Source organism: Vombatus ursinus, unplaced genomic scaffold (assembly GCF_900497805.2).
Source record: "Vombatus ursinus unplaced genomic scaffold, bare-nosed wombat genome assembly UNPS02014794.1, whole genome shotgun sequence".
NCBI lineage: Eukaryota > Metazoa > Chordata > Mammalia > Diprotodontia > Vombatidae > Vombatus > Vombatus ursinus.
Window position 1 is genome coordinate 19,651,999 of NW_020954572.1, and position 22,808 is coordinate 19,674,806.

General features: G+C 39.7%; 1 protein-coding gene across 1 annotated transcript in view; it reads right to left on the reverse strand.

Moving 5' to 3' along the window:
- Nucleotides 1-7,538: 7,538 nt before the first annotated feature.
- GANC (glucosidase alpha, neutral C) overlaps nucleotides 7,539-22,808 on the reverse strand; it is a 54,987-nt gene continuing 39,717 nt past the window's right edge. The window contains 10 exon segments of the mRNA XM_027869842.1: nucleotides 7,539-9,006; nucleotides 9,850-9,953; nucleotides 10,526-10,638; nucleotides 12,061-12,174; nucleotides 14,558-14,632; nucleotides 16,546-16,622; nucleotides 17,478-17,542; nucleotides 18,805-19,048; nucleotides 20,146-20,247; nucleotides 22,363-22,459. Of these exon segments, the coding sequence (XP_027725643.1) occupies nucleotides 8,897-9,006; nucleotides 9,850-9,953; nucleotides 10,526-10,638; nucleotides 12,061-12,174; nucleotides 14,558-14,632; nucleotides 16,546-16,622; nucleotides 17,478-17,542; nucleotides 18,805-19,048; nucleotides 20,146-20,247; nucleotides 22,363-22,459 (1,101 nt within the window). The 3' untranslated portion in view covers nucleotides 7,539-8,896.

The window sequence follows — 22,808 nt, forward strand, 5'->3', positions numbered from 1 at the left end:
ATGCATACACCACACATATATGTGAGTATATATGGATATATATGTATAGAAATGTACAAACAATATATACACATGTATATAGGCATGCACACATGGATACATACATATATATAGAAAAATAAAGCTGTATCTTTATGTATATATGTATATATATTATACATGTGTATGTATGTAAATAATGCACACATATGTATATATCTTTTATAATCAGATAGCAGCCCAACTTTTGCTAATACTCTTTCCCCTTTGGAGCTGTTGATAGATTTTTTTTTCTCATCGGGGCTGAAACATTATCTTATGCACATAATGGCCTCTGGATAATGTTGGGTATCCTGAATGTTCTGCAAATGGAAATCCTAGAAGCAGAAAGGAATGCTTGGTGTTCTCATGGGAATCCCCTTACCCAGAAGGCTTTCAGATGGAACAGCTGACATGTGGTTGAACTCTTAAACTCCGGAAATTGTTAGGTGCCTTTATGCTGCAGTCTTCTTCAATGTGACATCCTGCCATTTGGAAGGAATCTGAAGGAATGGGGGTATTTTACACACATACTAAACATGGAACCTGCACCTTTCCTGTGGCAGCAGACATTGGAAAAAGACATGGTGGTTTAAAAATACAGCTGCCCCACAGAACTCAATAGAGAGATACAGGATCCAAGTGGTATTTTCCTCTTCCTGGGGTCTAGAGAAGTTCAAGGGATGTGAGTTAGGAGTCAGGGGCCCTGTTTTGAGTGATATATGGCAATTTTTCTTTCCAAGGTGATAGGCGGTATAGTCGATAAAACAGATTTGAGCTCAGTAAGATGAGTCTTCCTGACTCCAGGCCCACCGCTCTGTGCTGTGCCTCCTAGCTGCAAATGCAGTATGGTGTGGTGCGAAGAGAATCTCATTGTCTTTCATCTGTAAAACAAGAATTGGACTAAATGACTAGAGTGCAGGGCCTGGAGTCAGGAAGACCTGAGTTCAAATCCAGCCTCAGACACTTCCTAGCTATGTGACCCTGGGCAAGCCACTTAACCCTGTTTGCCTCAGTTTCCTCATCTGTAAAATGAGCTGGAGAAGGAAATGGCAAACCACTCCAGTATCTCTGCCAAGAAAACCCCAGATGGGGTCACAAAGAGGTGCACACGACTGAAAATGACTCAACAACAACAAAGGTCCCTTCCATCTCTCAATCTACAGTCCCACAAAAATGCTAGAAGTAATCAGTTTCAGAGCAGAAGGAGACATTAGGCAATGATGCAAGTCTAACCCTTTGATTTTAATAGTTAAGCTAAGCTGTAGAATGAAGCGGTCTGCCTCAGGTCACATGACAGGCTTAATTTATTCTTCAGCATCCAAATCCTAACAGATATGTACCCCAAACATTCATTTGGTGTGTGTGTGTGTGTGTGTGTGTGTGTGTGTGTGTGTGTGTGTGTGTTAAAATGTTCTTTATCAGATGATATTTTTAACTCATGAGTCCTTTGTCAGTATTAGGGTAGTGGGAGGGAAAAAATTATATGTATGTATAAATAGATAGAGGGCACAGGGTGATTTGAAGATGAAGGGGTGATATCTGGAAAATAAAATTAAGGGGTGAGAGAGAATTATACTGGGAGAAGGAGAAAGGGAGAAGTAGAATGGGGGAAATTATCTCACATGACACAGACAAGAAAAGGCTTTTACAGTGGAGGGGAAATGGGGGAAGGTGAGAGGGAATGAGTGAATCTTATTCTCATAGGATCCGGCTTAAGAAGGGAATAACATACACAATGGGGTATGGAAATCTATCTTACCCTACAGGAAAATAAGGACAGAAGGGGACAAGAGAGCAGGGGGTGGATAGAGGTTAGGACAGATTGGGGGAGGGGATAATCAAAAGCAAACACTTCTGAGGAGGGACAGGGTCAAAAGAGAGATAGAATAAATGGGGGGTACAATAAGATGAAGGGAAATATACTTAGTTTTTCACAACAGGACTACTATGGAAGTGTTTCGCATGACTACACCTCTATAACCTGTATCGATGCTTGCCTTTTCAATGAAGGTGGGTGGGGAGGGAGGAAGGGAGAAAATTTGTAACTAAAGTTTTAAAAACACATGTTAAAAATAAAAAAAAAATTAAAAAAAGAAAAAAAATGTTCTTTATCTGACTCATGCTAAATCCAGGCCCCTGAAACTTCATAAAGAAAACCTAGTATCGAATATCAGTCTGAGCAAGGCAATTGATTACCCAACAGGTTTGGAGCCCACTAGCCTTGACTGGTTTTAGAAACATGCCCCAAGTATAAAAAACACAAAAGGCAAGGAATCATAAAAGCATAAAGACTGAAAGACTCTTTCCCTCCTCCAGTCTATTCTCATCAAAGGCTTCTGTATATTGATTGAGAGAGAGGGTAGCAGAATAGAGGCAGAGAACCTGGGTTCAAATTCTACACCACCTCTGAGACCTTGGGCAAATCATTTAGCTTTCCTACGCCTCAATTGCATTCTCTGTAAAATAAGGAGGTTGGATTCAATGGCTTCTGAATTCCTTTCCAGTTTTAGATCTGGGAGCCTTTGAGAAATGAACCAAAATGGAGTATTTTCTCAGGTAAAGACATATGTATTCATTGTTGTTGTTCAGTCGTTTTTCAGTCACGTCCGACTCTCCATGACCCATTTGGAGTTTTCTTGGCAGAGATGCTAGAATGGTTTACCATTTGCTTCTCTAGTTCATTGTACAGATTAGGAAACTGATGCCAAAAGGGTTAAATGACTTGTCCAGGATCACACAAGTAAGTGTCTGAAGCAAGAGTTGAACTCAGGACGATGAGGCAACCTGTAGACCTGGCGTTCTGTCCACTGTGCCACCTAGCTGCCTGTGCACTCATTAGCCTTCTTCTAACATGATCCTTATAAATGGAAAATAGACATACAATAAGGTGAGCTGCTACCTAGTGGTTTCAGTGGAACATGAAGTACAGACTCGCAAATAGTTCTTAATCTTACTATTCAGTTAAAAAAAAAAACAACTATAATGTCCAAGTTTCTATCAAGTAGGACCTCGAGGGTTCTCTGACCCAGGAACTCTGCAAACTGGCCAGGAGAGGAAAAGCTGGGAAATTGGTATACAGCTTTGGGTGCCACCTTCCATTCTTATCAGAACAACAGAAAGGGAAGGAAGGAATCTGGAAGTGGTTGGTTTAAGGTACTGAACCTAGGTGGATTAGCTCAAATTCTAGCTATTAGCACCACTCAGAGGGGCCTACTACCGTCTGGCAGTTTTGTTTAAGGTAAAAGGTTAAACTACATTCGTGACTGTTCCAAATAATGTGGCAACAGAGTGAATAAAAAGCAAATCAGTCCACCAACAAGTGTTTTTTGAATGTTTATTACATGCTGAGAATTATGCTTAAGTGTTATGAGGGATATATGTGGACATATACAGTGGATGTTCCAAAAGGCTTAAACCTGCAGTAAGACTTTGGGGACACCCTGTACATGTACATACATATGTATATGACAAGCTTACACTCTGATTGAGGCAATAGGACACACATGAGGTAGCTGAGAGAACTTTAAATCACAGTGCTAGATTATTCAATAGGGACTCTAAGTGTAGCAGGATTTGTAAAAATTTTACTGTATCCTTTCTTTTTATATCACTTCATTTCTGAATATATTTCTCCTTCCTTCCTTACTCAGCAAGCTATCCCTTATAACAAAGAATAAAAGAAAAAGGGTGAGGGGGGGAAGCAATTCAGCACAACTAACCAACTCTGGAGATAGTGGCTAGAGTCCAGTGGTCCTGGAGTCAGGAAGACTCATCTTCCTGAGTTCAAATCTGGCCTCAGACACTTACTGGTTGTGTGACCCTAGCCAAGTCATTTAACTTTTTGCATCAATTTCCTCATCTGTAAAATGAACTGGAGAAGGAAATGGTAGATGGGAGATGATCTCATCTGGGAAGGCACTAGTTGCTGGGAAGACCAAAAAAGGCTGCTTCCAGTAGATAGGATTTGAATTGAGTCTTCAAGGAATCCAGGGACACTAAAAGGGAGAGGTGAGGAGGGAGAGAACATTTCAGGCACGGGGAACATCCATTGTAAGGGGATGGATACCAGAGATGGAGTGTTATTTGTGAGTTGGCCCACGCGGCTGCATAGTAGAGTTCGAGGACGGGAGTAAGGTACAAGAAGATTGGCAAAGTAGGGAGGGACCAGGATATGGGAAGTTCTAAATGACAGAGGATTTTCTATTTGATTCTGGAGGTAATAGGGAGTCATTGAGGTTTATTGAGCTCTCTCTCTCACTCTCTCTGTGTGGTCAGAGCTGTGAATCACTGTGAGAACAGAGTGGAAGATGGGCTGGAATGGGGGGAGACTAGAGGCAAGGAGACTAATTAGCCTAGTCCTAATAACAATAGTCCAGGCAAGAAAGAGGTGATGAGGCTTGGACTAGGGTAGTGACTAGGTTAGTCGAGGGAGCAGGACTTAGGAGAGTCATCTGTTAAGAAAGAAATTGGGAGACGTGGTGATTATTTGGATATGTGGGGTGAGTGAAAAGAGCTAAGAATGATATTGAGGTTTGTGAGCCTGGGTGACCATGAGGATGGTGCTTCCCTGTGAGGAAGGTTTGGAAGAGGGGACGGTGTGGGAGGAAAGATCATGAATTTGCTTAAAAAAATTATTTTTTGTCACTTTCAGTTTTATTGATATGTTTTGTTTTTATATTACATACATTTAGAGATTACTCCCACTTGGTGAGAGATCTTCTGTAACTAAACAAAACAGCTAAGTAAAACTAATAACAATGAGTAAACTCATCTGAAAGTGAGGGCAACATTTCACATTTGTAGCACTCCCATCTATCTATCTAAAAAACATTAACAGAAAAATATTTTCTCTTCCACCTCCCCCCACTCATTGAAAAAAAGAAAAAGAAAAAAACCCAAATTTCTCATAACAAATATGCATAGTCGAGCAAAGCAAATCCCTCAATGGCTGTATACAAAAGTATACGTGTCTTATTTTGCACCATAGATCAATATTCTCTCTGTAATGAGTAACATGTTTCATCATCAGTCCTCTGAAATCATCAAGGTTCATTATACTGATCATAGTTCTCACAAGCTTTCAGAGTTGCAAGTTTTTCCAGTGTTGCTGTCATTGTATAAATTGTCCTGGTTCTTCTCATTTCATTCTTTGTTTAAAAAATTACTCAAAATTGTTAATTTAAAAAATACTGATATTATAGTATAATTTTTATAGTTCTGTTTCTTAATCAGTTTATACAAGTCTTTCCAAAATCATCTACTTCCTCATTTCTTTTTTTTTCTTTTGCGAGGCAGTGGTGTGAAGTGACTTGCCCAGGGTCACACAGTTAGTAAGTGTCAAGTATCTGGGGCCACATTTGAACTCAGGTCTTCCTGAATCCAGGGCTGGTGCCCTATCTACTGCGTCACCTTGCTGCCCCTCATTTCTTGTAATGCAATAGTACTCCATCACATTCATATCCTACAACTCATTCAGTCATTCTCCATTGTTTTAATTTCCAGTTTTTGGGTTGCTATAAATATTTTTGTATATATAGGACTATTACTCTCTGATCTCATTTGCATATTGGCCTATATCTGGGAAACACGAATTCTGTTCTGAACGTGCTAAATTTGAGATATCTAAAGGCATCCACTTAGAGTTGTCCAAAATGCAGTTGGTGACATGGGACTGCAGCTCAGGAGGAAGACTATGGCTGGATATATGGATTTAGGAATCATTTGTATAGAGGTGATGAGTAAATGCATGGGAGCTAATGAGATCATCAAGTGAGATAACAGAGGGATGAGAACAGGGCCCAGGATAAAGCACTGGGGGATATCCTGGTGAGTGGGTGTGGTGTGGATGAAGAACTGGAGAGAAGTGAGAGTCAGCAGTATCACAAAAATCCAGAGGGGGGATCAACCAGGATGAGAAAATGTTCAACAGCGTCAAATGCTAGAGAGAGGTCAAGAAGGATGATGCGCAAGAAAAGGCCTTTATATTTGGACTTAAGACATCATTGGTAACTTTGGAGAGAGGAGTTTCAGGTGATGGTGAGGTCAGAAGTTAAAAGTCTACAAATAAAAAAAAAGACTGCATAGGGTTTAGGACAGAATGAGAGAAGGGAAGAAGTGGGGGTACCAAGAGAACATTGCTTTCTCAAGAAGTTTGGTCAAGAAGGGGAGAAGAGATATATATCAAGAGCAAATGAGGATGGTAAGGCCAAGTGACAGATTTTTTTTTTAAGATGTATAAGATGTGGGCATGTTCGTAGACAACAGAGAAGGAGATAGGGAGAGACCAAAAATTCATGAGTGGATATATTGTGAGGGTAGTCTGTAAGAGAAGTTAGAAGGGGATGGGATCAAGATTGGCCTAGGCAAGGAGAGAAGAGTGAAGGAGACAATTGGAGAAGATGCCTGAGCTATTGAGATGAAGGGAAGGGGAGAAGAGGGAGCTCCTGGCTATTGGCCTCCATTTTTTTTTTTTCAGTAAAGTATGAGGTGAGGTCCTCAGCTGAGAGGATGGGTAGGAGAAAGAGAGGGACAGGACACTACTGGAGGGTTGAGGAGATGAAGAGGTTTGGAATAGTCACCGTGGAGACAGATTAGGTAGGAGAAGAATGACTGCCTTGTTGCAGCAAGGGCCCAGTTGAGAGTAGACAACATAAATTTGTAGTAGATCCAAAATCAGCCTAGTTTTGTGGTTTTCCCCTCAGTTTCTGGGATTGGGCTTGGCATGGAATGACTGTTGAAAGGACTAGGAGGCAAGGGCCTGGAGAGCAGAAGATAGTGTAAGGCTAAATTGATTCACCAGGGGCAAGATAGGGTTACGTTTTAATCTTGATCTCTTTGCATCATATGCCTAATCAGTGGAGTCTATGCATCATGGGATGTGGGCACTTCAGTCATTTCTTTAGCATAATTCTAAATTGGTTTCCAGAATGGTTGAAACAGTTCACAGTTCCATCAACTTGTATTAGAGTACCTGTCTTTCCACAGCCCCTCCAATGTTAATTATTTCCATCTTTTGTCATCTTTACCAATTTGGTAAATGAGAGGTAGAATCTCAGAGTTGCTTTGATTAATATTTCTCATTATTGATAGAGTGGATAGAGCACCAGACCCAGAATTAGGAAGGCTTGAGTTCAAACTCACTCTCAGATGCTTACTAATTCTGTGATTCTAGACGAGTCACCTGATCTCTCTAAGCTTCTGTTTCCTTATCTGTAAAATGTGGATAGTAATAGCATCTACCTCATAGTGTTGTTTCGAGGATCAAATAAGACAAAACATATTGTAAATCTTAAAGTACTATAGAAATGCTCGTTATTATTACTATTAGGAGCAATTTTTACACAGCTGTTGTTCAGTTGTTTCCAACTCTTTTGTAGCCCCATTTGGAGTTTTCTTGGCAAAGATACTGCAGTGGTTTGCCATTTCCTTTTCCAGCTCATTTTCCAGATGAGCAACTGAGGCAAACAGGGATAAACGTCTTGCCTAGGGTCACGAAGCGAGTAAGTGTCTGAAGCCAGATTTGTACTCTGGTCTTCCTGACTCCAGTCCCGGGACTCTATCTACTGCACTACCTGGCTGCCCTTTTACGTGCCCGTCGATTTGTAGTTCTTCCTTCAAGGACTGTCGGTTCATCTCCCTTAACCACTTATCCATGAGAAAAGCTCTTGATCTTATGTACCTGTATTACTCCCCTGTATATCTTAGTATTATCAGAGACATTTGAGGCAAAGCTCTTTTCATAATCAACAGCTTCCCTTTTTATTGATGGACTGCATTGCATTGATTTTGCTACGCTAAATTTCTGAGAAGAGACAGGTTACTGAACGTTGGAACAATTGGAAAAGCTTCATGGAGAAGGCGAGACTTGAACTATACTTTGAAGGATAAGCAAGATCTGGATTAAGAGAATAGTATTTGGGGACATTTAGAAGCAAAAGAATGAGGGCAGGAATTAGTATACCATATGTGGAAGACAGCGGAAGGACTCAGAACACTGGGTCTGTGTTCTAGAGTGTGTGAGACAAAGCTGGAGGAACAGGGTGGGCTCAGAAGGGCCCACTTATTCCTTGAAATGTTGGGCAGTGTAGGCTCACTATAGGCCTTTGAGCTGGAAAGTAATATTTATGTAAAATTAATCTGTAAAAGTAATACTGATATATGGAAAAGTTCTTGTTAGCCTGGGAGGATGCTCAAGATTAACCCTCCTGGGTTAATTTAGGGGAGAGCTATCTTTGCTCTTCTCAAGCTAATTTTTAGACCAAAAAAGCTCTCAGCTGCCATTCAGGGTTTTGTTTCACTTATCCCAGAGTGGGTGTGATATAACTTCAGAGTGCACACCACATACATATGGCAGAATTCCTGCAGCACCCCAGCTGTCAGCTTTGTCTAAGGCCATGACTCCCTTTAGTGGTGTGGCCAGGGATAGGCACAGGTGGGAACAAATCCTACAGAGCTGCTCCCACCCGTCACTCTATCTAAAGCCTGCTCCACCTGGCAGAGGAAGGAGAGGGGGCTCATTGTGTTACAGTGCTTGGCACAGTGCCATCCCAAATCACGACTCTGTGAAACCAAAAACATTAAGCAATGACGGCAATTTGCTGTTTCTAAGTGATGTGTTTCAAGGAAAAGCACCAGCTTCTGACAAAATGAAATCAAAGCTATCACGCCCAAAAAATTAAAAAGAAAAGAAAGTGTGAAATATCATCATGCCCCTTCGTTAACCGGCTAGCCTGTGAGCAGTGATGGGTCTCTTTGAGCCAGGCAGGTCGATTAGAGAGCAGCACAAGCCAGGCAGGAGCTCATTACAGAGGGCTCTTGACATCCTCCAAGATCGGTCTTCTTTCCTTCAAAGGCTGTGAAGGTCCTGCTTCTCTTATCACTTGACATGGATCTCCCAATCAGCAACGACATTCAATGAAAGGTTTTCCAGGTGAAGCACAGCTGTCTTGGAGAAGTAGGTAAAAGCCACCTGCTTCTCTGTCCCGTCTAAATTTCAAGAGAACAAAAAGTCTCTATCAGGACTTGGTGGGGAAAACATCTTCTCTGAAGCATAAAATGAGGAATAACAATGACAGAACTGTCTCCTTAAGAAGTGGAGTGCTCCATTCAGAAGAATACTTGACCATACCAACTAGAACTTTTAGGATGTCAAATCAACCCCACAGTTTTGATTATGAAGCTGGTTGGAAAGAAACTGGGACATGAATATGGGGCATTTATGTGAGAAACTTAGTGAGTAAGACAGCAATCAAACCTTGACTTTCAAGTCTATGCCTGTCAACAAGAGCCATAAAAAAAGGGCAGTGTGGGATAGTGGACATAGTGCTGGCTTTGGAACGAGACGTTCCATGTATGAATCCTGGCTCTGCCACTTTATACCTGTGTGACTTTGTGGATGTCACTTAACCTTTTCATGCCTCAGTTTCCTCATCTGTAAAATAATGGGGTTGGATTAGATGACCTCTAAGGTCCCTTCCAACCCTATTATCCTATAATTAGGATTCATCTGCGACTCACAATATCTAACTGTAATAAACTTGGGACACAGTTTAGAAGTGATTTCCAGAAAAACTATGATGTAACTTTTAAACCCCAAGTATTTGATAGTGGATACATATCTACAGATTACAAATAAATCAATCTATTGACCAAGAAGATCAATGGGGGTATGAAGTGAAGATAAAAGAGCAGTAGATTTGGTCTCTATTAGCGTATGGATGAATGAGGAGGTTAGGTCTCCAGGGACTAGTCATTTTATTCATACCCAAATGCTATGACATTTGCAAAAAAAAAAAAAAAGGCAAAGTAAAGAATGGCCCATTTTCTTACCAGAAGAACTGGCAGTCACAGAGGAAGGCTGCTTATTGATACCCAGGATCAGGACTTTTTCCACTATGCACTCGCTGTGGTAATGACCATTTTCATCTGCACAGCTAGAAGAAATAGATATGGTTAACCTCAGATGAAGGAATGGAAAAGGGATTGGGGAAGGGAGCTAAAAAAAAATCACGTAAATTTGTCACCAGATTAGTACTTCCAGTAAGGAGTCTCTGTGACTACCTGAGCCTGGTATGTATTTCCCCTCACATCTGCCACTCCAAGCTGGAAAAATAACAATTCAGGTGGCATTTCTAATTGAGATGAACAAAGATAAAAAATTACTTCAAATGCAGAGGCCCAAATACCCAAGCTCCTAATTGCAATGACTTTCCCCCTGCTTTACTGTGGTCATTCTACCATTTTGTGAGAAGTCACTGAGGGTCAAAATTGACGAGAGTTCACTGAACCCCAGATCTAATTTTTTTTAATAGAAAAGGGAAAATATACGGCAGGAAATGTTGGATAAGAAACCCCATACAAGGCTTTTGGTGGTCCTTTTTAAAAATGGTGTTCTCAAAAAAAATAAAATAAAAATGGTGTTTTCTCATTAGCTGTACATTATGAAGCAGCTAAAATGTGTATTATAATGTGTTTAAAATACACAGCTCTCCTCAGCTGTCATTACCTGGAGGACAAAACACCATCACAGAATGAAAACTTCCTATGAAGGAATTGCTTTTGATGGAGGTATTGGAATGAATGCCCATCATCAAGGTAGAGTTCACCTCTTGAAGAGCCCTGGAGAAAGAAGTTACGAAATCCAGCTAGTCATGATTTTCTAGGTAGGACAGATAATTGAGAAGAAAATAAAGCTCATTCAATCCGACAAACATTTACTGAGTGCTTAACAGTAAGATCTCAGACAATGGCGCAGTACATGGAAAGATAGCACTTGTTCATCTCGGTGACAGGCTCCATCGGCACCTCTTCCAAGGGATGAAGGTCACTGAAGTAAATGTTGTGGAAGACCTAGTACATACATGAGACATTTTGACAATCGGGTACCACACAAGATACGGCAGGACCTGTTAGCATAAGGTGAATCAACCATATTCTAAAGCAATGTTGGCGTAGTAAAGAGAATGCTAAACTTGGAATCAGAAAGATCTGGGTTTGAATCTTTCCTGTGGCCCTTAGTAGCTATGTAATCCTAAGCAACTGGCCTCAGACACTTACTAGCTATGTGACTCTGGGCAAGTCATTTAACCTTGTTTGCCTCGGTTTTCTCATCTGTCACAGGAGCTGGAGAATGAAATGGCAAACTGCTCCTGTATCTTTGCCAAGAAGACCCTAAATGGGGTCTCAAGAAGTTAGACATGACTGAAACGAATGAACAATAATCCTGGGCAAGTGACTTCACCTGTATGTGCTTCAGGCAACTTTCTAGGCCATATCTATTTAAGTCAAAGATAAGTTGCAATCTTCTTTAGTGAAAAGGGTTCCCTAAATTGACAGAATAATAGATCCTTCACATTTTCATATGGAATAGAGTTGGACAGTAGGGATCAGGCTGTGGAGATGCCTGGTCCTGTACCACTAAAACCGAGGTCAGCTTTATAGTGACTCCAACTTGGCCCTAGGTGCCTGTAAGCTCTTAGGGTTTTCTCCACTACCAACCCAGCTATTCTATGATGCCAGACAGCCTGTTGAAATTTCAGTGTGTGTAATGAGAAACATTAAGGATTGCTAACATTCTGCTGGAAGATGTCTTTTCAAATTGTCGGATATCCAGTCAGAACAATACTGGGAAGACCAGTATAAGGGGGTTGGATTAGCGGACCTTTAAGGTCCCTTCCAATTCCACAACCATGACTCTATAATCCTATAATTAGGATTCACCCACAACTCACAATATCTAACCGTAATAAACCTGGGAGACAGTTTAGAATTTATTTCCAAAAAAATTATGATGTAACTTTTAAATCCCGAGGATTTGATAGCGGACATTGAACACCTTAATAACAGCAATGACGATGATTCAGAAAGGGAAGTGAAAAGTTCATTTTTACGTCTAAGTTAGAAATGCCCTTGCTCTAGGGATTTCATGGGTGGGAATTCTACACTTTTACATGCTTTATACCATAAACCCAGAAGGCTATCATCAGAAGACGGAGAGAAATAACCAAATTGAGATGTGTGAAGGAAATAATTCCTAAATACTTTGGTGTCCAGAGCAACACGAAGTTCATATGGGAGATGGGTCATCCACCCTGTGGATCTCCCTACAGCCGTCTTCATCGGCACCACACTTCCTCCTCACTGGAACACTGGTATCTATAAAGAACAGAAATTTCAGGGAAGGAGAATTCACATAAGAATTCACAAATCTCAAAGTGGAACTACTAGATATTTTGCAATGAATATCCATGCCAATGCAAAGGTAGGAGCACAAATAATTTGTGAGCACAGTTTCTGAATATGGTGGTGGGGCAGGAGGTGGGGCTGACCATGAAATAAATATATATAAAGAAATATATACATAGAAATAGATATATAAAAAAAATATAGATAGAAAAACATGTCTAGATTTAAAAAGATGATTTTTTTTCATTTATTTGGGGGGGAAACAATTTCTTGTTCCCTGTACCTGTTTCCACTACCTGCCCCATACCTAAGTGATGAACTCCATTCTGTTCCATGTTGTTGTTGTTTTTTCTCTAATGCAGTCTCTTTAAGATTCCTTTTATAGAAACTGTGATAAAATTTTTAAAAAAAGATTCCTGTTATAGAATAGCCTAAATATGTTTATCCCCACATTTCACAAAAATAAATTTTTTTTACATACTTCCTAATTATTTTGTCCAGCCATGGAAATAGGTTCAAAATCAGGTTGGTTTAAAAACCAAAACATACATTTTAAAACACACGTTTGTGTGTTTAAAACACGCAGCACCAAATGTTCATCACAAAATAGCACACCATGAGGGGCTCTTATAAAAAATTTTTTTGGAGATAAGCTTTCTTTTAACACTCTTGCAACTAATGTGCTCTTCTTTACTTTACAAATCTGTTTCCTGCCCCTTGAGATGACTACAGGGAGTGTCTATAGAATGTGACTTTGGGTAGGTGACACCCCCTCCCCCGCCACCCTGAATAGGGATTGATGAACTCAAAGTACAGGTCCAGCTCTAACAGTCTAGGAAACTTTGGTAGTCATATACGTAGGAGTTTTTGCAATGATGCTCTTTTTTTTTTTTTTTTTTTTTTTTGAGAAAGCTAAACATGAATGCCTATCTATTTATCTCCATTCTACTCAGGTCCTTATTTTTGTTGCTACACAACTGTTTTTTGGTTATTTAGTAAAAAGTTAATAAATGAAGCTCATTCAATTCTAGAAACATTTACTGAGTGCCCAACTGTAAGATCTCAGACAGTGATGCAGTACATGGAAAGGTGCCACTCATTCACCTCTCCACTGGCATCTACGAGAAGGGATCAAGGTCCTTGAGATAAATGCTTGTGTTGTAAAGTAAAAGTTAATATATCATCATTAATGTATTTTAAATAGCAATTAAAAATTACAGACAGAATTGATGGAATTGAGATGTTTTGGGAGAAAGACTTGGGGATGAAGTTATCTGTCTTTAAATGTCTGAAGCTTGTTATATGGAAGAGAGGTTCAACATTCTGCTTAGTCCTAGAGGACAGAGCAAAGAGAGAAGGCTTACAGTTGTAGACAGGCAAACTTTGGCTTGAAATATAAGGAGAAAAACCCCATCTTGTCCCAAAATGGAATAAGTAAGAGGCAGTGGATTCTTCCATCATTAAGGGTCTTCAAGCCAAGGCTAGATGACCATTGTTAGGAATGTAGGAATGTTGTAGAGGGGATGACTGTTCAAGTATACATTGCATTAGATAAGGTAGGTGGTCTGAGAGAAACTTATACTATTATTTTAATATCTAATTATTAATTTGTGATCCATCCTTTTCCTTCTATTTTTGTTAGGACTCCACTCCTGAAAAGGTCAGTTGGTCTCTGAAGGGCTTGACCAGTAATATGATTACTCCTAGTCCCCAAGGCACCTGCTGTTTAACTAGGTTGGACTAGGCCCCACCCCAATAGGAGCATGGCTTTTGTTTATCACAAAGGCATAAGGTAGAATGGGCTGGTTCTCACTACCAAGAGTTACCAAGAGCCACTTGTGTGACCTTGGTTTCTTCATTAGAGCCTGAAGTGACCTGGTTCATGAAGGAGAAAAATAGCCAGAGATCCGGATGGAAATGGCTTCCCCAGCCCCACTGCTAGAGGCTGCTGGGTCTCATGATCAATTATGTTGCCAGCAGGAGGAGCTGAAGAATGTCTAGCCCACCTCCTCATTAAACCACCAATCAGAGTTGAGTTTTGCTTGTCAGGGGAGCTCACTGTCAGAAGGAACACACCTGATTTAAGGTGTTTCAGAGTTTTCCTTTCTCGTTTTTGGTTACCGAGAGAAACCAGAGACCATCAATTTATCGACTATTGGCTAGCTTAGTTAATAATTAGATTGTTAATATCCAGAAACTTTGTCTTTAGTCACAACAGGTTCCTCTCAGTCCTAGTGGTTTGTGTGTGATTCTGCATACTTTTCACTAAAATGGAATATGTTAGACAGAACTCTAAAGCTTTTGGCTCTAAGTGAATGCAGTAGATGAAAACAGAGGTCTAAACATAACTTACCCTATCCAAGGTTATGGGGACCTTCAGGCTACGTGCTCCTTCCCAACGAACAAATGTCCGAAAGTCATACCAGACCTGAAAAGGAATAGGTCATCCAAAAAGTATATTAACAAGAGGGTTCAAATTTTCCTTGAACAATAAACTTCAGTTCATCTAAAATCCAAGTAACTAGAAAGTTCAAATAACTGGATTTGTTTTCATGGGTAGACATTAAGGAGGACATGTGCTGCCATGAAGGGCTTAAAAGAGCTAAAGTTTAAGTATGGAATAGGGCTGGTTAGTCAACTCACTAAGCTTCTATAAAAGCTTAATATTTCCCGTGCTATGAGGGGTAGTATAAGGGAGAGAAAGGCAGAAAGGCAGAGGAATTAAGAAGTAGAGAAAAAGAAATCAAGAAAGAAGGAAAACTGTAAGAAGGGAAACAGATGTCAGTGGTGGCAAATGGGAGGACAGTGATTGGATATGGAAGGGGAAAACAAAATAAATTTTAATAAGAAAGAAACTCAGAAAGAATATACATCAATATATAATTATATATGTGTGTTGTTGTTCAGCTGTTTTAGTTGTTTCCAGCTCTTCGTGATCCCATTTGGGGTTTTCTTGGCAAAGATTCTAGAGTGGTTTGTCATTTCCTCCTCCAGCTCATTTTACAGATGAGGAAACCAAGGCAAACAGAGTTAAGTGACTTGCCCAGGGTCACACAGCTAGTAAGTGTCTGAGGCCAGATTTGAACTCAGGTCTTGCTGACTCCAGGCCAGGTGCTCTATCCACTGCAACACCTAGCTGTCCTATATATGCATGTATAAGTTAGAATATTGTTGTAATATATAGTGGAATTTTACAATAAGATAGCTATGTCTTGGACCCCCTCTGTGGACCTTCTGAAGTTAGTTACCAAAGTACCAAGAGAACCTCATGAAGTAATTTCACAGAACAGAACTTGACGAGTGCGGAACTTGGAGTCAGAAAGTTTGAATCCTGCTTTAGACATTTACTAGCTGTGTGACTCTGAGCAAGTCATTTATTCTCTCTCAGTCTCAATTTCTTCATCTCTAAAATGGGAATAATAATAGCATCTACCTTACAGGGTTACTGTGAAGTTCAAATGAGATAATATATCTAAAGTGCCTTGGAAGACCTGGGCTGGAGAAGGAAATGGCAAAGCACTCCAGTATCTTTGCCAAGAAAACCCCAAATGGGGTCACGAAGAGAGGGACACAACTGAAATATATATAATGGGCATATATATAATATATGTGTATATACAGGCTAATTTGTGCAATACTGACATCTCTTCTACCTTCAGTTTCTTGTAGACCTTCTAATGGCTTGTTGAACAAAGCCCTGAATGAATATTAATTGCTTATTACACTTTTAAGGTCTGGAGGTTGGCTCCTGAGAGTTAAAGATTAATACATGTATTTAGGCCATGGACAGACAATGGTATATTAAAAACATCTGCTGCTTTTGCATATTTGTGCTATCATGCTCTTTGTCCAAATGCTTCCCAAAGCTACGACTCTATAAATAAATGGCCAGCTGTATAGATAACTTATTTATTACAAGGAGAAGATAAGGGAATAAGCATTTATATAGTGCTTACCATGTGCCAGGTGCTGTGCTAAGCACTTTACAAATACTGTCTTGTTTGATTCTCACAACAACCCTGTGAGATAGGTGCTATTATCATCCTCATTTTTATAGTACATGAAACTGAGGCAAAAGAGGTTAAGTGACTTGCCCAGAGTCACACAGCTAGAAAGTGTCTGAGGCTAGATTTGAACTTAGGTCTTCCTGACTCCAGACCCAGTGCTCTATCCACTGTACCAACTAGCCACCCACCTGGGAAGGTTCCATTGGGAAGGTCAACCAGTGATGAGAGTTATTGGGAAGTGATGGTGATGTAAAATGGGAAAAAAACAATGAATTTTTTTCTTTAAAGAATGAAGGACATATATGACATAGAATAACTTATTATTTATTCTTACCTCTTCAGACCCAGGCAAAAACACATCAACCATTGTGACCTTTGGCTCTGTGACTGGATGTATTAGCAAAGCACTTCCTAAAAAAAAGGAATGGAAAATAAGTTAAACTAGTTTTCTTATAAGAGGTCTAAAAACTCTTTTTCTGTCCTTTCAAGGTTTAAGGAACTAGTGTCATGAAGACATGTCTGTAGATGCAGGGAAGCATGATGCTTCAGTAAAGATATTAGCATACATCATTCCTACTGAGTCCAACTGTCTCCTTCAGGCCCCTGCAGTATCACTGAGTATGTTGCTGCTATAGGTGCATTTGTAAGGATCTTGCTAGAGTGGGTATGGATCTGGAAATTAGAATCCTAAATTGAATTCCACAAGTAGGGTTGATAAAGCAAGACTGAACTGCAAAAATGGGTCTTTTGGGAATATGCTACTTCCAGAACCCAATGCTAACGTGAACCTCACAAGATAGAAAATTACATTGGAAAATAGTGTTGTTGTTTTTGAGTTTTTTCAGTCATGTCCAACTCTTGGTGACCCCATTTGGGGTTTTCTTGGCAGAGATACTAGAGTGGTTTGCCATTCCCTTCTCCAGCTCATTTTACAGATGAGGAAACAAAGTGAAGTGACTTACCCAGGGTCACACAGCCAGATTTGAATTTAGGAAAAGGAGTCTTCCTGACTCCAGGTCTGTACTATATCCACTGTGCCACCCAGCTGCCCCAAAATAGTGTTAAGATCTTGCTAATAAATTAAGTACTAGGGGGCAACAAAAAACAAAACAAACAAAAAAAATAAATTAAGTACTAAAAATCTTGTAGTGGGATATCTTTTCTTCTTCCCTGTACTTATGTATCTTTTGAATGCTCTAATATCAGAAACCTTAATGATAAGTCTTCTGGCTTATTATAAAAAAGCACAAAGAATATTCAGCTCACCTAACATGTACTCATCTTCCACACCAAAAGTTTCTAATTCCTTTGGAAATTCCACCCAGAGGGGCCTGGGAAAAGGAAAGGAAAAGTTTCACTTCATTTCTTTTTCCTTATTCATATAAGCATTCACATTCATTAAAAAAACAAAAAACTTTTGACAGGTTTTTTTTTAGCTGCAAACAATAAACAGAAAATTGGGAAAAAAAACAAGATTTCAGGATTCAAGATTCTAAGAGCAGTTGATATAATTCAACATTGTCTTATGTGAAGAAAAAAGTCTCAGTCCAGATATTTCTATGACACTGAGAATTCTAGTATGTGTAAACTTTCACTATCCTTTCCCTTAAGATTCACCTATTATGTAGAACAAGTGAAAATTTTAGCAAAAAGCAAAATTATAAACAGTGTGCCTATTCAGGCTACTGATGATCACTGCCATCATTGACATGACACTGGTGGATTACATTGGCAAAGCGGTCTGGAAACATTTTTTAAAGGGCTCAGTTCAATTTTTGTCCACAGTTACTTGGGAGATAATTAAGACGATTTAAAAAAAAAAAGGCCAAAAACCTGGCTTCAACTTGAATATAACTTCTTATCAAAGATGTGCTCTCATATAGTTAATTTCTTAGTCTTTATAATTACATGTTCTTTTTCTACAGGATACTACTGTAGGCTTGAGGTATGCATATACTTTTTTTGTGTGTGCATGTGAGGCAATTGGGGTTAAGTGACTTGCCCAGAGTCACACAGCTAGTAAGTGTCAAGTGTCCTGGTCTGAGATAGGATTTGAACTCAGGTCCTCCTAACTCCATGGCCGGTGCTCTATCCATTTCAGCATCTAGCTACCCCTCTACTTTTTTTTTTTTTAAAATTCAGGAAGTTGTTTCTCTTTCTTCTTATTGGGAGAAAAAAAAAGACCAAAAAACTTCACTCCAAACCAGAGGCTTTGAAAGTGTCCAACACAGGGGCATGTTTAAAGCACAAAATTCAGTTCAATAATACATGAATTAAAGAAAAGTGTAGAGTCACTCTCTCTTTTAGAAATATCTCTATTTCCTTTTTTAAAAAATCAAATAATAAAAGTTTAATCACAAAGCCACGGAGACTTGTTTTTGTTTTTACCTACTACACATACCCCACAATGTCAATCATGCCTTGCATAGTGAGTATGCCCACAATATATGCTTGCTGAGTAGTTAAACACATAGATTTTCTTCATATACTTTCTCTTTAAAGTATTATGTAATTACTCTTGCCCCTATCCTTGAAATGATCTTTCGTCATTGGCTGGGGAGTAGGACACCTCGGCTGGATGAAGCCTTTTTACCTCATGACTGGTTCAGAAGCCACATGTGCATGGTAGAACAAAGAATACCAAAAAGGCAGGAGGCCATATCGCTCTTTGATGGCTTCTCTGATGAGCTTGGTATATTCCTCTCCAAATAACCAAGGTTCACGCCGCTTAGTGTTCATGGTGGCATGGCCTCGGAAGAAGGGCTGGTAGGCTCCAGCCTGGTACCAGCGTACCAGCAACTCTGGCTCTGGATCCCCAACGAATCCACCTACATCAGCTGGTTGTTAAAAAGAAAGGCCAAATGGGGCTAAGAGTATTCCAGTAAATAATACGTCAGTAAAATAAGCCCTTCAAGAGTAGCAAAAGAAAAAGGGCTATGTCTTCATTCATAAAGACCGAGATAATAGAGTAATTAGGTGCCAGTGGCTCCAAAGATAGGAGAGCTCATACTGAGAAACCCAGCTTGTTTCAGAATCCAATGGTATGTTCTGGTCATGGGGAGAGAATTACAATGGAAGAAAAGAAGGACATTATTTCACTGTGAGATCCAGCGTTCTATACTTCCTTAAGGTCTGTAGCTACCAGAAGTCACAAACTGTAAAAAGTCTACCAGATGTGATCAGAAAATCATTATGGATAACTGATTTGATTTAACAGTAAAAGCTAGACCAGAAGTGAAATTATACAAAGAAATGAAGATAATCCAAATCAGACATTTAGGTGGTACTACTCTGGGCAAGCAGAGGTCTTGGTAAATGGCTTTACTCCTTGACATGAAAACTGGTAAAACTGATGCTATAAAAAGCCAAATACTTAAAATAAGGCCAGAAGTAACAACCAAGGAATAATAGTTACGGTTTCATTCTCCACCCCTGGCCCAGACCTCTTAGTTATAGTGGACTCACAGTGGGTGTGATCAGCAATTCCCTGGGCTGCCACTGATTTTTAAAGACTAGCTGGATGGGTGAGTTTCTATAAGGCTGATATACAATCTGTTCAGATTTTAAAGCTCATAGGATCTTATTGGGCTTAGCAGGGAATTGAACACTGCTCTCTGAATTTCAGGAAAAATAATCTTGGGCATCAACTCTGCCAAAGTGAAAGGGATGGGGAGAACAAAAGAGAGCAACATTGTGGTTCTTTCTCTGGAAGCTTCATTTTCGTCTCCATTTCTGTACATTGCTCTGGAGTTTCCTTCCCACCCTTCTTTATTTTTTCTTCTTTCTAGTCAAATGCCCTTTTTTCTTTCTCTACTCATCCCTGCAAAAGCCCAAAGCAGCTGATGGGCAAAGATGTATAGTCAATGTGGAGGAAAATACCTCATTTTCTTTGTTTCCCAACACCGTTAGCCCCTTATATCAGATTCTATCTCACCTCCACAAAAAGGGATACCAGTAACGCTGAGGGTCAGCAACATTGGGATGGAAATTTTCAGGTAACCCCATTCTGATACATTATCTCCTGTCCATACTGCACCTAAGACATGAGCAACATGGTATAAAAAGAACGTGGCAATTAGAGGAAAATAACACCAAGCTATATTCAGCACATAACACCTAAGTTCCTTATTTGTAACAGACAAACTAGGCACCAGTTAAAACTGTTATATCTGTCATCTCAGAATGCAAAAATATTTTTGTACACTTGAAAATACTTTGAAATATAGCTTACTTTGTTAAAAAATGGTTATTCAATTTTGCTTTCAGTAGCATTTAAAAACAAAACAAAATAAAATGTCACATAATATATCAAATTTGAGATGTGCAGGAGGATCTATTTAGGGAAATAACTGACATAATTAGGAAAGGTTTTTGAAGGCAGACTGGACAGCACTAAAACGACCCACAAAGGGGAAAATCTGACTCCAAGAGACCTACGTAATCCCAGTAGTTTCTTCTATTTTCATCCTGGTGAATTTACAGTATTTGGGTAACTTTTTTTATGTTATGAGTATTTTAGGATAGCCTGGGGACAAGAAAAATCACTTTGAGAAGATGCTTCTCTGCTTTTTCACTTTTCTCTGCAATTTTATAGGATATGGAGCTACATAATTATTACACTAAACAGAATATTTGTATATTTAAATATTCATGAACAGAAACTCAACATCATCATGTCCATTTGGAAAAGAAGGGTTACAAACATGTTTTTGTTTTTATTAATCACCTGGTTATTTTGTCAGCAAAGTCTGAATAATGTCTGTACATCATAAAATTGACTAAATAATTTCTTTTATAACCTGCTTGGGGGGTAATACTGAAACTGGTGACCTCCTTATGTGAAACGCTGAAGAACAAGCAGCCTTCCAGTAATTAAGTCAGGGGTGGGGAACCTGTGGCTTTGAGGCCACGTGTGGCTCTCTAGGTCCTCAGGTAAGGCCTTTTGATTGAATCCAAACTTCACAGAACAAATACTCTCTAGGTCCTCAAGTACAGCCCTTTGACTGAATCCAAAGTTCACAGAACATGGGGCAGCTAGGTGGCACAGTGGATAGAGTACTGGCCCTGGAGTCAGGAGGACCTGAGTTCAAATTTGGCCTCAGATGTAAGATACTCACTAGCTGTGTGACCCTGGGCAAGTCACTTAACCCCACTGCCTCACCAAAAACAAAAAAACAAAAAAACCAAAAACTAAGTTCGCAGAACAAATCCTCTTAATAAAAGGATTTGCTCTGTAAAACTTGGATTCAGTCAAAAGGCTGCACCCAAAGACCTAGAAGACCACATCTGGTCTTGAGGCTGAGGGTTCCCCACACCTCAGAGATGACTTGGTAAAGCAGATGTTCAATAATCTTCATAAAGTTAAAACAGGTTTGGAAATGCTTTTAAAATTTCTAACCTGATTCTTTCAGAATTCACCTACCAGCTCCTCCCACTTTTAGGTCACCTTTCTCATCTCCATTAAAATCCTTTCCATGGGAAATGTCTTGGGAGTTAGTTATACCTAGGGCTGTGAGTAGTGGTCTTCAGGGGGATAGTGGGAGGGCTTTGTTTCCCTATAGCGCAGATGGAGCTTAGCTTCTAGCGAGAGGTTCCTCAGGCTCAGACACCCAGCCCCCAGCTATTCTGCAGGCTTAAAATAGACCGTCTGCTACTGGGCAAGGTCAGTGAGATCTGTATCTGCTGCTGCTACCAAACTGGGTTCTGCTATAGAAGATCCTGACTCCAGGCAGGGGGTAGGTCTATTTTAAGCCATATGGCTCAGTGGGATAGCTGGGCAAGGAAAGCAAAGTCTGCTAAAAGTACAACTTCCCTAGTTTCAAAAATCTAAGAGGCAGCTCCGGTGTAAAAGATGACCACCCCAGCAATGGAAAACATCCTGAAAATAACAAACTAAATAATTAAATACCTACTCACTTCCCTAGCTGCTACTTTTACACATCAAGCAGGATTAAGTAACCACATAGTTCTAAGACTGGTGTTAATCTACCTTAGAGGGCTGAAATATATTTTAGAAAGCATCATCTCAGTGTATGCTGCCAGAGGGCTTTTAAAAAAGATAGCATTAAGTGCTATGTAAATAAACAGGACAGAAGAAAACCAGAGCAATGATTTTGCCTTTTTGGGTCTGGAAAAAGAAGCTAGCTCTTACCATATTTCTGTGATCCAGCAAAGAAAGAACGCGTCAACACAAAGGGTCTCTCCTCCCCTTTAGACCTCTGGATCAGTCCCTCAGCTGTAGCCATTTGCTGAAAAGTCAAAAGAGAAAAACTAGCAAAGAGGTCTCCTAATTCTAGAAGAGTGAGTGATGTTTTCACTATTTAGCTCTTTAACAAGAAGCTTCATTCCTTTAATTATTTAATTTTTATTTTATTCCTTAAGTGAAAAGCACTGTTGTGCATAACAGCAGCAATAGGCCAAAGCTAAGGAAAATAAACCTCCATACTTAGCACAGTGCCTGGCACATAGTAGGCACTTAATAAATGTTTACTAAATTGAATATGGGATTAAATTGAATATGGGAAATACTACAGTAAATGTAGGTTGACCTGGATAACAAGTGATTTTTTTCAACTTTCCATCTATTAGCAAGCATCC